The 15,730-nt window shown below is 45.4% G+C and overlaps 1 protein-coding gene across 3 annotated transcripts in view; it reads right to left on the bottom strand.

Moving 5' to 3' along the window:
* Positions 1–15,730, bottom strand: part of LOC121591002 (neurotensin receptor type 1-like) — a 77,768-nt gene that overhangs the window by 7,932 nt on the left and 54,106 nt on the right. For all 3 annotated transcript variants that reach the window (XM_041911273.1, XM_041911272.1, XM_041911274.1), the window contains one exon: positions 1,872–2,496. In XM_041911273.1, coding sequence (XP_041767207.1) covers positions 1,872–2,304 — 433 coding nt within the window. In that variant the 5' untranslated portion in view covers positions 2,305–2,496. The remainder of the gene's footprint in view (positions 1–1,871; positions 2,497–15,730) is intronic.

Genomic DNA, 15,730 nt, shown 5'->3' on the forward strand with positions numbered 1-15,730 from the left:
AAACATCGCGACAGGACATCGGCCGAGTGGTGAGTGCAAACTGCTGTGTCGTTTAACTTCTGGTTAGGTTCAAGAAGGGTTTCCTACCTTACACCATAACAGTGCGTGAGGCACATAGGGAAATAATGCGTAATGAATATTTTCTTCTGGGTTAAACATCATGCATCTTCTATGAATATTTAAATCGTTCCATATTTCCCTAGCGGCAGTCGTTTGTACTATCCTAAAATAAGGTCACATTTTTCAAACTACCTAAAATTGTTAAAGTGTGTCATCGTGTACCATTTCATAATTGCATAACTTCAGGCGTTCTTGCACTTTCAAGTTAGACACGTGGCTATGCAGTTCACTAACGTTTTGTGTTTTCTGCAACAGTTACGATTGCCTTGTCATGCCCCGAAAACAGATTATTTTATGATTCAAATAAATTCTAGGAAAGAATGATTTAACAGTTTTCCCAAATGTAATGAGAAAGTGAAACAAAGGGGAAAATTTTGAGCAGAAGTGTTATTGCCTCTCCATGTGGTCTCGCAAAATGACTCGCAATGTAACGTAACTTCACACCAGAGCAAGCACAGCAACTCTGAACTAATTGGTAATGCACATCAATTACTTCGAACGCAACGCCCGATCAAGTAGTACACCGCAAAAGTAAAAGTTTCCCAGAGATTGGAATGTGCTTTGCGCACCATGTGGGACAGGATTGCGGTGGACGAAATTGACCGAACGGTGCAGTATTTAACCATTCCATTTCTCTGACCTCCGTAAACGTCCCCAAACCAACAAATAAAAACGCATGTGGCAAGGTAGCAACGGTTACCTATTTAGTAATTTCGCGTCCATCTCGATGGCACTGCATGCGGTCAGAGTAATGTCTGCCAGATGGTTTGCGATGCGTGTTGGACAATTGGGCTTGGAGCCGGTAATTTATTTATTTTGGTTTATTTTGTATCGCAAAACACGTCCGGCCCCGTCTGGCACATGTGAGCAAAGCGTAACCACGCGCGCAGAAAATGTGGCTTTCCCCAAACGAATCGATCCGAAAACGGGCGAAGTACATTTATGCGAGAGTAATGTACATCATACCAACAAAAGTTTAAACTTTCATTTACATAATTTGAGGTCGGTTTGTCGGGGTGACAGAGCCGTGGTGGGGCTGCTGGTATGATACACATTTTATTTTGAAATGGTGAGATTTTTGAACGACACACAACATCGTACAATCTATTTTCAACTCTCTACTTCACTGTACGCGAAATGCTAAAATTAATATCCTTAATAACTTTGTGGCCCAGTTCCGGGAAGAGGATGGTTCACGGTAACTTCATCATTTGAGGATCTATATAAATCCCCCCATGGATGCTACACTAATGTGGCAATTAGTGTAAGCTGCTCCAACATCTTAGGCCACTTTAAGCACCGTGTCGCCCTTGCGCAACTTCTTGATGGGATAAAACGGTTGTCGGAAAACTCCTTACTCCTGCTACAAAGTATAAAAAGTGCTACCTCATTTACCCGAGAAGCATTACCCGCATTTTAGTCCTCCAGCTGTAACATCCTCCCCCCCCCCCAATGCTTCCCCTCACCGTAATAGTAAAGAAACAGGATTCCAGCTCATTAGCATCTAGCATGAAATGAGAAACACAACGCCTATAGCAACGGTTTTCGATGCGACGCGGGGTTCCTCTTCCCGAAAAATTCCACAATACGGTTCGACTCGTAGTCCCGTAGTCGGTGATGCTCCCGGGAGCAGTAAATCAGATTAGCCCTCGGTTCGCTAGCCATCTCCGGTGTCCTTCCTCCATCCACTCTCTGCACTTTTCTCTGCTCAACCCCGCCCACGCCTATCCTAGAACAGCGGACAGACTTACCGAACAGCAGGAGCAGAAAATCCGACACGGCCAGATTGAACAGATAGTAGTTGGTGGCGGTGTGCATCGATTTGTTCTTCGCTATCACGACACAGATGGACAGGTTGCCGACAATGCCGGCCACAAAGATGAAGCAGTAGAAGATCGTTATCGGCAGTATGATGCAGATCGAGTCCGTACCGTAGCTTGCCGATTCGGGCACGGATCCGGCCAGGCTCTCGTTCGCGTACAGATACTGCGGCTGGTACTGCTGATGGTGGGGATGGTTGTAGTGCTGCTGTTGCGGCTGGTGCGGCTGGTGCGGCTGGTGCAGCAGCGTACGGTGCCCATCGAGGATATCGTGCAGTAAACCGGTACGCCCGTTGGTACCGTTGGTGATGAGGGCGGCGAGCAGGCTGCCACTGCTGCCGACCGTCGGGCTTAGCTCCATCATGTTAGCCAGCAGTTGGGCCTACTCCACTGTGGGACCGGGGCAGGGATATGCCGGGAACGGGCGGGAACGGGTGGTGCGCTTAAGGCCGATGATCCATGGCTGTGTGGGTGAAGCAACGGGATTGATGCGTGAGTGCCGCCAGGCACTGGGCCAATAATGGGACGTTGCGTGTGGGCGAGTTGTGCTTAGAGTCTGGAAAATATGGACACCACGAACGGAATGTATGAGATTTTAATTGTTCAAGCGTGAAAGAGGTTTTATGAGGTAAGGTGAAATTGAAATATGCAAGTGGGAGGCCAAATATGTTCACTACTCATCGACACGAATCAACAGTTAAATTTGATTGTTTTGTAGCAATATGTTGGTGAAGGATGGTACTTTTCAATCATCAAATTTTGTGAACAATGTCTTTTTCCTGGTCGATGAATGTGATTCGATTTCCAATATTTTAAGGACCAATTAAATGGTTAGACAAATTGTTAGGCAAGGAAATTGGATGAACTGTCAAAGTAATTTATTAAGTAAATTTATAAGTGAAAAACAGTTGCCAGTTGATTTCGGTTAAAATTGTTCAAGCAAGGAGGAGTCTGACATTCTCTCGCAATTTATCTATTTCCATGAAGTGATAGCGTTTAAATACACGTGCAGCTAATTAAACTGTTAACACCGTTTAAGTGACTTCCGAGCATACTTTGCACATCTTACGGTTGCACAGTTCGTGCTACCCGAGGGAGCCAATATTTGCCGGCAATGTGGTGGACAACTTTCAGGGACCGGATTCGGGGAACCGTCTAAGTGGTACGCTACGCTATAAACCACCGATGCTTCACCGAGCCAATATCGAGAATCAGCAGTGTACGTCTACTGCTGCAGATGAAATGGAAATTATCAGATCATCTAACGTGTTGCTACGGATGTGGCTATCTGTTTATTTTAAGTAGCTTGATAGACGTTTTTAGAACTGGCTTTGTGTGTTTTATATTTATTGCGCAGTTTCAAAATTCGTCTGTCCTTTCTGGCTAAACTTTTGCTACTGCCGCGGTTTGCGATGGCGCCTATTATTTATCAGCTGATCAGCCTTGCGTGACCCCGCTTAGTGAACCTAGCCGAACTTTATCTAATTGGCTCTATTTATGATCAGCTAGTTGTCTCATATCTTAGCGCATCTTTCCATCCTTATATCTCTCGACAGCGCCATCTGTGGTAATCTTTAGCAATTGTTCGAGCTGTTCTTGACAGCTCGTTGTTTTGATTTGCTATTTGTTTGGCTAATCCACACGAGGTCGATATCGTGCCAACAGAAGGCGTTTACCAAATTTATTGCTTCTTCTCTGCAGTAAGTAAAAAAAAAACATTGATAACATTAAACTAAATTGATAACAAAGAAATAGACGGTAACACTTATACCTTCACGTCTTAACAAATGTATGTAAAATGATGCAAGGCTTTCTCATTTAGTAGTAATCCAACGTAGCTATACTCAGCATTCTACTGGCCAACTGTGGGTACGCTCCATTTCATTTGGACTACAGTAAATCAACGGCAAAACGATCGATAGGTCTGTCATCCCGAACGGATTGGGAAAACACATCATCCGCGTTTTTCAAACCCGTACGCAGCCGACGCTTCCGTCTCATACGATGACAGCGTGTCGTCAGGGGCGTACGCGCGCGCGCCTGTCAATCAAGCGCATCAAGCAAACCTCTAATCTACCGTTGATCCATCGAGCCTGTGACCACCTCCTCTCCAGTGGGAAGGTGCTGTCACGCGGACATCCTCTCCCTGGTTTCCCCCTGCCCCAGCACCCCGGCAAAGGGGTTTGTTTAAGTGAGTTTGGGATGTTTTTTCTTCTTCCATCCTAAACTCTCTACTGCCACATCACGCTCTGGTTCGGTTGAATGATTGCCTTTGGATTAAAGCGTACCGTAACAGTCATGTACCGCATACGCCGTTTCGCCCGGGTTTCAGTGTGTCTTGCCAAATGAAGCCACCATACATGATTGGCAAAGACAACGTTCCGCCAGATTTACGGCGATGCTGCCCGACGGGTTTGATGTTCTTTCTGCTCAACCGTTTGACAAAGTGTAGCGAATGTTGGGGATGGATGTTGATGGCCGATGGCGAGTTTCAGCTCTTAAATTGGTTCCCGTGAAAATTTGTGTCGGATAAAAATGTTATAGTTACATCATTAGCCAGTTCGTGAGTAGTTAAAAGGCAAAAAGTGCAGCGAAAAGGTAGGTAAGTCAATGATTCATTGAAGGACGAAACGAGTTCAGTATCAACAGCGGGAACACAGTTAAGGTCCGCCAAAGGTGCCATAAGTGTAAAAGTAAATGTTATTAAATTGTTCACCGTGATGGCTATTAGGCTACGGCGGATTGAAACGGTTGGTCCCGTACGCCTTTCCCGTTCCGTAGCAATTCTTCAGCCCAAAAGCTTTGAAACGCTTCGCAGACCGTGTGTCCCGAGCGGGTGTGCTTGTTCTGATCGAGCAAAGCAAACTTCCATCAGAAGTTTAAGTATTCCGGTGGAGACGATGTTTCATCTTTCGTTCTTTAATGGTTTTTCGCTACAAATTCGTTCCATTCATCGGCGCCATCGGATTTGGCAATTTCCGGTACCATTTGCAGGTGCAAAACTTTTCGACTTCAATGTCCGAGACCTTTGCGATCATGCTTTTCCATAAAGCGACTCCCATCCCATTCCGCCCGAAAGGCCACCACCAACTCTGTTTCCGGTGCGTTGTGTATTGATCTTTTGATTTCTTGTTCCCCGTTTGTCTTGTCATCGCAGGTGGGAAGGTGTCTCAGTTGGGGAAAATTTGCTCTGCCTGTACGTGTTGCTGCGTTTGTATGTGAGTCCGTGTACGAACTTTACTTTTCCATCGGTCGTATGAAGCATAAAAACAGAAAAAGAAATCCATAAACAAAAAGGTTAACTTTTCATCACAAAAACAGGATTCACAGAGGGGGAGAAAACTATTATCTCCGGGGTTGTTTTTTTTGTTTCTTGTACACAAAAAGGGCAACCTTTTTATTTTATTTTTTTCAATCGCAAAGGCTTGATTTGTCCCATGTTGATCTGACTTCTGTAAACGATATTTCGATCTCCCGGTTCATCAAGAGGGACACGCATCGCAATCGAAAAGTTGATTCCGTCTGCACGCTAGTAGTGTCTTCAGTATGGTGTGGAGTTTGCTGATAAAAGAGCATAAATCATAACCCTCAAGAAAGAAAATGTATACCACACGCATCCTTTTTGTAGATTTTGGGCCGAGAAAGCAGATCGGAAACTTTTGATAGTATTAGTCACGGGAGCGTAACGTCCCTTTTGCTTGCGCGAAACACGTAAAATATTAGACGATTTATTGTTTGAGAAACGGTAGCCCAGGCGGCGATTGTTCGTGATAGTTTATCAAGAGCAAATTCATTTCCAGTGACAAAACTTTCAAAAACGATTTATTCTTATAAATGCTTTAATTATTGTGCAATGTGGACGGGGGACTTCTATCTCGAAGTGAGAACTATGCAGATTAGATTTCTTGTGAGCTGCGGTGTGTTATAGCGAGAGGCAAAAAGGATTTGCCGAAGAAAGCCATAAAACGTTCCTACCCTTACACCGATTTGGGGAAAAACTATTACGTTTTGGGAAGATTTATGGCGATACTTTAATATTTGAATAACTCCATTAATCTGTACGTTACTCCGAACGTGCTGGGAAAAGGGAAGCACTCACACTAATTACAAATCGCGTCGTGCAAAACCATCATTTTTCCTGGCATATTGAAAACAATGTACCAGAGTTCGCCCATTTCCGCAAACAAAGTGGTTCGAACTCACACGCCTACAAACAATGCCACTCCTTCGACTCACTTCAATGTGATTGTAGATGACAATAAATCGAAAAAGTGACGGAATTCCAACAACCACTCCGGACCACCGTTTGGCTCCGCGTTCCAACATCAAACCGGAAGTATAAGCGAGCTTTCCTGCACGAAACAACAATAAACCGTGATCACTTTCATTAGCCAGGTGGTGGTAATCTGAACCAGTTAGTCGCTGGAATTGTCACTCTGCGAGCGGAGCTGGACGGCATGATTCCTAGGAATGGAATGGAGCTGCCATTGAGCTCGTCAGTGTTTGGAAATTTGTCACTGTCATCCGCCTCAAGCCCAAACGGTGGTTCTTCTTATCCACCGGGACCATTGTGCCTGCTACCCTGTGCTCGTAATCCATCAGCCAGTGCCTGTCATGTCGGCGTGTCGAACGTGTCATTAGTCCGAAACTATTGGAAGGTTAAAATTTGCACGGCCAATACAAATTAGTGCCCCGGCGTGTTAGGGTTCCTCCGAAGCTGCTCCCCTGTTCTGAGAGGTTCTAGAGTTGGTAGACAAAAAAAGAAGCAGCCAAGGGGTTTATTGCCGTTTTTAAATATTAAACGAAACGAGCTAAGCAGCATCTTTGTCTGCTTACGGACGCCACGTGGCGCAGCACTGAAAGCAATTAGCAGAAATGCGCCACGTTTGAATATTCTCGCCTGCCGGTGAATAATAATGCGATCCGAATTCATAACTGGGGCCTGTCGCTTGGTCCCCCTCTCCCCGTTCCCCTTCGACAAAACTGTCGTGAACCAACGATGGCCGTCTCCACCGGTCGTGCGAATTGTGGGTCATTGCTTGGGAGTTCTTTCACCAAGCCAGCCATCATTCCGCACCACCTCCCGGTCACCGAGATGGGCTTTGAATTATTTATGTAACGCTGCTGCCATGTGCTAGAGGAGCAGGTCGACGATGATCTCAGCGAAGAACCGAAATGGAGCTTTGGGCCAGTCCCACCACTCCGCTCCAGGGCGATCGGTCGATAACGTCAAAAGTGAAACTGGTTTTCTTGGTGTGCACTTCAGAACTGGTCTTGTTAGGGTACGGTATCTCAAAAAAAAAAAAACTTCCCTTACGGCCCGGAGTCTGGCATCTTGAAGCGCAGGGTGGCCCAATTCGCATCGGTTTAACTCGCACCTCCCGCCTCGCGTCTTTCTAAACACGGAAACAGTGTTTTGTGCAAAAAGGGCAAAAGTAGCACGGAGAGATTGCTCAAATATCGGGCGAACTCCTGTGGGGCACATAAGCTGCCGCAGTAACACACACACACACGGATGGCCGATCTTTGGCATGCCAAAAAGCGTGAGTGGCATGCCAAAAAGTAAGGGCAGACAAAAGAGGCCCACCATCGAAAGCAATTCCGAAATGGGAATCAAAAGCAAAAAATGAGAAAGGTTCCACACATCCGCTTCAAAAGCTCAGACCCTCCCCACTCTCTCCCTTCAGATAAGATCACTGACCGTGCGTCGCGCGGGGACGACCCTATCTAGATTGTGCATTTGTCCGAGTTTTGAAAATGCAAAATGTCACAGCGATCGGACGGCACGTGTTGTTGAGTTGGGAAATTAAAAATCATTTAAGCGTTTACATTATCTGTGTTACGCAAATGTTGACGAAGTGGTCCCAGACTCATCATGAATCCGAGTCCGAATCAAATCACCGAATTGAGCAGCTTCCCCGCCACACTGCGATTTGTGCAAGGTGGTGATAAAAAATAACAAATTCACTACCAAAACCCAAACTGGTTGCCGTGGAGGGGTTTTTTGTTGGCTTCCAGCAACACCACTTTTGATCGTACAGGTGTTGTTGGTATCACCTAGCGTTTCGGACCGTAAACAAACACGCACACTCCAACAAAAACGCAAATCGGTTTGATTTAAAGCAGTTCTCACCATACAGTCCCGAAGAGAGTGTTTCGTGTAAACGAACGTAAAGCTTTTACGTTATGTGTTTTAGTGTTCAGGGTCGGATGATGATAAATAATTAAGAAGATGCTTTTTTATGGGAGTGTTCCGAATAGTTTGAACCAGTGTGAAATGGCCCAACAGCATTTGCAAGTTTGTTTAGTGATAGTTTGGATGATTAATGCTTGTGTTTTGTTCATATTCGGCCTAAGAGGCTAAAGTGCGATGACTGAGCGTGTTTAATCCACTCATCGAAACCGATAGGGTGCAATTAATCAGTCTCGTATGTGCATTAGCCCATTAGAATTAGGTCTGTTAAAGATTAAAGATTAGCATACATGATTTATGCCACACGTTCGTTCTTTGACTTTCAGGTTTTGAAGACATTGCATTTTGAAACATTGTTTAATTCAGTCAGTTGTCAGACTAGCGATTCGATGGTCTTTTAGCAATATACACGACCAATTGTACGAGACTGGTGGACATCGATTCCCATTTGGGACGTCTTCCCTTGTTAATGATATTGAATATTCGGACTACTTTCAACAATTCTAGGAATCCTATAAAAAAGTACCTTCTCCAGTAAAAATGTCACAAAGCTCGTGTGACCCCAGGAACTGTACCACGAAAGTACTACAACTGTCAATGTAAAACATTTTCCTCACAAGCTTTTTGTTTATTGACAAATCGAGAAAAGAGGTCTAAAAACAGAGCCTACCTTTATCCAAACATAAGTCGCCTAGCAAGTAACCAACTTTTAATTACATAAACACCAAAGCTTCCTTCCATCGTCTCGGCATGAACAACAACAAAAAATATAAAGAAATAAACCCAACGCTCCGGTGGGCATCATTTCCGGTAATGATCAGCAAAGACAGGAACAGCAAAAAATTTTCAGCTGCACAAACAAACCAAGCGGTGGTGCACGCAGTGTCTTCCTCTTTGATGGAGGAATCGGAGCGTTCGTGTGGGAATGTTTACTCATCTGGTTTTGAGCCAAAAATTCCTCACTGATGACTTATCGGTAGGCGAGTGTTAGTAGCCTGGAGGCGGACGGTGTCTGTGACCGTACCACCGTCATGTGGGGTAAAAAGCAAGCACGTTATCCAGGCCCTCGGCATCCAGTGTTGGCGAAAGATGAAATGTGCTGTTTTTTTTGTTTGTGGTTGTGAGCAACAGTCCTTCACTAACATGCCGGTCAGCCCACCATCCCCGACCGGTATGGTTTTGATGCGCTTGACATTTGAATGGCGGTGTTGTTTTGCTACGCACGAAAAACGGTAAAGCGTGAAAGACGCGGAGTAAACGTGTCTTTTAGTTAGCGGATCCTTCGCTTCGCTGTTCGCTTGCTGTCATCCGGAGGTTCCGGGGATGTGATAGATGCACAAAAAAGAACCCTCTCTAAAAGGATATTACCATTACAATGCTGAGCAATCTTATCTGATAATCTAATTTCTTTCTAACTGAATCTGAAAAAAAAATCTCTTCTACAATCCCTTGCCCTGTTGTATGACGATGACCCACACTTTTTTGTGGGTTGGGAAGGCACCGAATTTCGAACCGAAGCTCCGTGAACGTATACGAGTGGCCGAAACCGGTACGCCGGCTTAAGCTGACCTCTACGACTCTGTGGTCGGCCCCTGTCAGATACCGCTAGGGCATCCAAAGCATACAAGCTTGGGCCCCTGGCCCCCCCTCCCCATACAGTAACACAATAACGGGGCCGCGGCGCACGTGCTGCGAACTAGTTTCGCGTAGATCAATTTGTTGCTGCTAACAGCATGAAAGGCACATACACACACATCCCACAAAGTGAAATGTCATCTCAGATGATTGAGCTCTGGGTGCGCTGTTGGAGAAAAATTTTGATGTGCGTACACCTTGCCCCAATAGTGCGGAGCAGCAGCAGTAGCAGCACGATCGTAATTACATTTTCACCAAAACCATAATCAGCGCATTTGATTGATCAAATGAAAAGCATAAGCATAAAGTGGATGGATGGGATCGGAGAGGAAACTTTTTCTCTTCTTCTTCTGTCGGCCGTCAATGGACAGTCTGTGTGGAAGAACGTGATACAAGTTCCGGCTGCCACGTTCACGCGTGAAAGCAACCGAGAAGAGAAAAAAAGCTTCTCCCATTGACCGGAGCGGATTTCGGTACATTGCAGAAACTTTCCCAATTGCTTACCAGCTTGATGTTGTCGCTTGATTGAACATTTTCGAGCACTCGAGTCTGGGAATTTGCTTTACCAATCAATTATACGTGTGCGCGCGTGTGTGTGTTTGGTTTTGTGCAATTTTTGTCGAGTGCTTTAGTTCACCCATTTCACCCTCTAGTCGGAGATGAGTTGGTGGGTTAGTTAGACAGATTTAGACTTCGGTACAAAGCAGACGCTTCGAACCAGATAACGAGTGGCAATGTCGTGTTATTTTCTCGAATGACATCAGCCAAACATTCTCCAATGGTTTATCCGAGCATCGAGACAGCATGGTTTGTGGGATGATACAAGAAAATTGGATTCTTATGAGCTTGCGGGGTGCGATGGTATAAACATCTCTGCAAAAACAGCAGTTTTTTTTTGTACACGGTTATTTGTTAAGCTTGTATTTGATATACTCAAAGCAACCGTAACGCTTTTTGTAGACTGATTATAATTTTAAAACATCTTCAAATAGTTTTTAAATACACAAAAATGCAGCAGAGTTTCTCTTTCCTTTTTCCAACAGTGGTAACCAAAGAAGTAAAATAATATACCACACACTTATTAGTCAACAAATATTCCTATGTGATGCACTGAATTAACATTTGTTTACATTTTTTAACGCTGAAATAATCTAGGCTGAAAACCACTGAGGCTCGTTTGACACGTGGTTTTGCATGGCGCGGTGCCATAATTTCAACCGGCTAATATTAAATTCGATATAAAAAACTGGCTATAACCGTAAAACTTCACATAGATGAAACGTATTTTATTGTTTTTTGAAATATTTCAATTGCTAAATTAGTGACGAAACATAGCGAAACAAAAGGCAAAGCTCATTAATAAACGCTGTATCTTTACACCGATTGAGTCCATTCGCATTCAATTCAGCCTCATCTCACATAGTGCAGGTTCTGTATTCGGTGCCCATTTTTCTTGTCCACCTTCCCAACCACACCCCCATCGTTGTAAACCATAAATTGTAGCACCAAATCGGCTTACTGCACCTAGCAGCAGCAGCATACCAGCGGCACATAAAATACTCACATTTCAATTGCGAATGATAATATGTACCACACAGTCGTGTGGTTTCTGGCAGAGTCTATTCATCGTTTTGCCGGTCCGTTTTAAACGGTTGCAGCTCGGCTTTGGTTCGGCCATCTATCCGGCCAAGCAAAAGGGAAGATGGTGGTACACAATTTATGATTTCCCCCTGTGCAGTGGGCGCATTTATTAATTACCGAGCGATAATCATTTATTCCGTGTGGGTACGGTCACGTTATGCGTGCGCGTCAGAGCTTTGGAATGCCCGGAGGCATTTTTGGTCGATTCACAGATGGAGGAGGGAAGAAATGTACGCTTGGCGCAAGAAATGAATAATAAATTCTTCGCTTATGGTATCACTTTTGCTCGGTGCGGTAAATCGATCGCATGAAAGTTTTACTCCAAAATAATACTTCATGAATAATCGTTCCATTCCTGCTTGAAGTCTTACTTTTTGAGGTGTGTATGTGTACAGCGTCGAGAGTTGAACATACGATCCGGCACAAGAACAACCTAAATTTTCCCTGAAATGCACATACAGAGGGAAAACTCATTGAAACTACACAAACATCATCGTTAATCCGAGATATCGAGCTGCACCACGTCCATGCCGTTCTTGCTGGCAGTCTCACAATAGCCCCATTAGCCAAACTAATGAAGTTTGGCCGCCACACCGCCACCACACAGGATCGGTTTTACTCTAGTGTACTCTTCTCGCATGCAAATGGGTATTGGAGCCCATAGTAAACACTCCCTTCACAACCTCAAGCACAACATGTTGTTCACGGATAGGAGACCCACTCGGGTTCTTAACGCTCCGTACGCCGGCTTCCCCGACGGCTGGTGAAAGTGTCAACGCCAAACCCAACGCCCCAAACCTAACGCACTCCCTCAAACTTCCCTGGTGTGTCTGCTCACGGCTGATAATAATGGATGCCCAAAGCCGCGGTTCTCGTTGCTGCTGGAGACGTTGATTAAAAATGTCCCGCCCATCATCCGTCAGCGTGGTTTGCAACATATGCTTGGCAGATTTTGTCTCCGTACCCTCCATCGAACCCATGCGGTTGAGGTTCTCTCGTGACGCGCGGCTTAGATATTCTTGTTTACGTAATGAAATGTTTGTCAATGACAAAGTAAATACGACAGTGCATGCTGATCCTTCGGCCGGGTGCACAGACCAGCACCGTAATTGCGTACAAGTCAATGGGAGGGCACCCTTTTCCCGGAAATGGCCGTGGCTGAGTGTGGGTGCCGAGTCGTCAATATATAGCACAGCACGTGTCAATACGATGATACCGGAAGGCAATGAAAGGGGTGTGCAGATGAATTGTAAATGGGGATGGAATTTTTCATTTGCATCTTGCACAGCATGTTACGAGACGTTGCCCGGGGGCCGTCTGCTAAGGAGACGCCCGGTTCTTTGTCTTACCAATTCCAATATGTGGGAAGCTTTCAAATCCTTGCTATTGAGATACATTTCATTCTATGTAGCAATAAGAACGCTATTAACAGAAACGTAAATTATGCAACAAATTTCTTTTAAAGCTCGTTGTTGTTCTAACGCTTTTTCGTTACTGTGCATTGGAAAATGAGCATCACTTTTAAGGCTTATTTTTGGTTTGAAGTTAACAACTGATCATGACGTAATTGTCGGACAGTGTTTATCGGACTGTTATTCAGGCCGAGTTCGAGGCTCCAAGTGCGCAGTGTTCGGTAAACTCCCAAAAGAATTGACATTCAAAACAACTTGCCTCACTTTGGTTAGCTTGTTTTTCCATATCATCAAGCATAGCAAACAATATCGTGTTTTTCCTTAACCATGTTCCAGAGCTTGTGGTGCAAAGCTTGAAGAAAACACACTCGGAGTGAACAAAGATAAGAAATGGCATCAAAATGTGGAAAGATACCTGTTATTGCAGGTTCCAAACCTTACAACCAATGAGGAACAGTTGAAGGTTGGTAGTAAGTGAGGACTGTACAAAGTCAAACGACAATTACGCGAGAGCAAGCGTTGTTATTAATCTCTTGCTGATGGGCATTGTAACTGTGCTTGGGTCTTTTACAAATTCCTGAAATTCTATCACAACCTGTTCTATTGTCATCTGCCACACTATGAATAGCAAAGCTTCCCAAACAACCAACAGCGTAATAGTTTGTTCCGGAACTAATTTAGCACACCCGATGTGACGTTAAATCAAGTAATAATAAGATTTTCTGCGCCAATTAATATGCACCCGTGTGCGGTCTGGTCCCTCAACCGTGGCTGGGTGAATCTGAAACTCTATAACATCCAGCAAACCCTAACACAGCCCACGCAGGACACACGCACGCTTTGGACCAACTTTATCTGTGTAGCAACGTTCGTCTAGCCACGATAAAAGCGCACCAACTACGGTTGCTACCGTTCGACGTTCGGGAAGCAACCTACCTGTGGGTGGACCGGGTAGGGTACAATGATTTACTTACAATAATAATAACTTTTATTTTGCCTTTTGCAACCCTCTACAGGCGTGCTGAAACTTCGCCGAAAACCCATTACGGACAGCATGTACGGGTTGAGGTTTGGCTAGTGTCGGGACGCGGGTGTGTATGTGTGTTTGTGTATGCAATTTACACTACGGCTGCGGGTTCCTGGCTGGCACTGGCTTTCGCCCTCCAGTATTTCACCGCACATTACCATACAAGGGATGGTGTGGTGGCGTAGTGGGCGATTAGTATTGCGTAGTAGTTTATCCCAAAATCTAACCCCCCCCCCCCTCGTCCCACTCCCACGATCCAAAAGCCATTAATTAAGCAATTCAATGGCGTTCGGCTAATAGTTCCTACCCTGCGGGAAGGAAATGACGTGGAATCCCTTCGCCACCGTACTAAGGCAGGTCAATCTAAGCGATCCAATAAAAGTCAGATGTTCCTTGCATTGGCGGGATGCCCATCGGATAATGGCTGGGAGGCTTGCGGTAGCCCTATTATCGACCGCCCCGTAGTTCTGCCACAATGGGAGCTAGTGCATACAAAATTATTCATCCGTTGCTCCGCAGCCTGCGGGGAAGGTGGAAAATTCAATTATAACTTTCCTCGTCTGAGTAGTGGTGGTACAGCAAAAAAAGGAAGTAATGAAATACACAAAACATAGATGCCACGGTCAAGCTGGATAAGATCCGCTTAGAAGCTAATGCGCTTAATCTTTCGCTTCTCTCCTTTTCTCTGTCTCTCGCACTCTGTCTCTTGCTCTTTTACGCTTTCCGGTACCATATTTATGGTGATGCTGTAATTAACTTTCACAGATGATTAGAGCTGTGAGGTGAGACGATATTTTTCTTTTCGGGGCAGGTGACGGGGAACTTTGTGCGTTCGCGCTGCCAGGATGCCAGCCCCCGAAAACGTTTCGGCGAGAAGTTTCTTCATCATTTGCCCCAGAGCGTCACCTGAACCCATCCAGCCGGCCAGGGTTGTTGTGTGCCGGCATCAAAAGGATGACTAACGAGGTCGGGAAATTGGATGGGATTGTGCGACAATTTACCGCTGGCTCACCACCATTGGCCTCGGTCGATGTGGTTGCTTGCGTGTGTGTGTGTGTGTGTGTGTGGCTGTGTGTATTTGTTTGCGGGTTCAGATATCCTTGGTTCTTGGTATCTTGCCGACATCCGGCGCTTCCAGGAAGGGAAGCGAATGAAGGACCCGCTCCATAAATTCATTTTAACCTGATTAGCGACCACGCAAGGATATTCCGACCACCGGGGTGCGTCCTATTCCTTGTTCTGTGCCGCCAATTTGGGGCACATCGATCGGGCAGTGGACGGATTGGTTCTTATCCCCGGGTTGGTACACAATAACACGTCCATTGGGGGAGCACGGCGACGCCTTGAAGCCGGAGGGTAACACTCCCGGCGGGCCTCTTTCGGTGTGTTTCTGTACATTGCTCTCCTTCTCTCTCTCTTGTCCCGGGCGGCCGAGGTGGTGGTGGAAATCTGACTTGGTTATCTTTATTGTTTCCACTCATTAACACTGTGCTGCGTGGTGGTGGTGCGTGTGCAAAGGAAAAAGAAACGTGAAAAGACAGCAGGAAAAGTTGAGCGCTCAAATTAAGACACATTCAGTGAGCATCTTTTGCCCATTACTTGATGCCCATGACAAAGATAAAAAGCCTTTGTTCCCGTTGCCCGCCCTTATTGTGTGGAGTGTAGTGAGGAGACAGGCAAGAAAGCTTCGTGCTCAAAAAAAAGCTTTCAAAAAACAAAACGCACCCTCGGCATGGTTTCGTCCCCAAACGCTCAAAAGTTTGTTAAATTGGATAAGCAAGCATGAATTGTTTTATTCCTAAAATAGCACGCCGTAACCGAAGCGATGACAAAAGCGGCTCCGTTCTTTCCGTGCTCTCACGGGGCTAGTTTCAATCAAAGC

Source organism: Anopheles merus, chromosome 2R (genome assembly GCF_017562075.2).
Source record: "Anopheles merus strain MAF chromosome 2R, AmerM5.1, whole genome shotgun sequence".
In the NCBI taxonomy this organism is placed as follows: domain Eukaryota; kingdom Metazoa; phylum Arthropoda; class Insecta; order Diptera; family Culicidae; genus Anopheles; species Anopheles merus.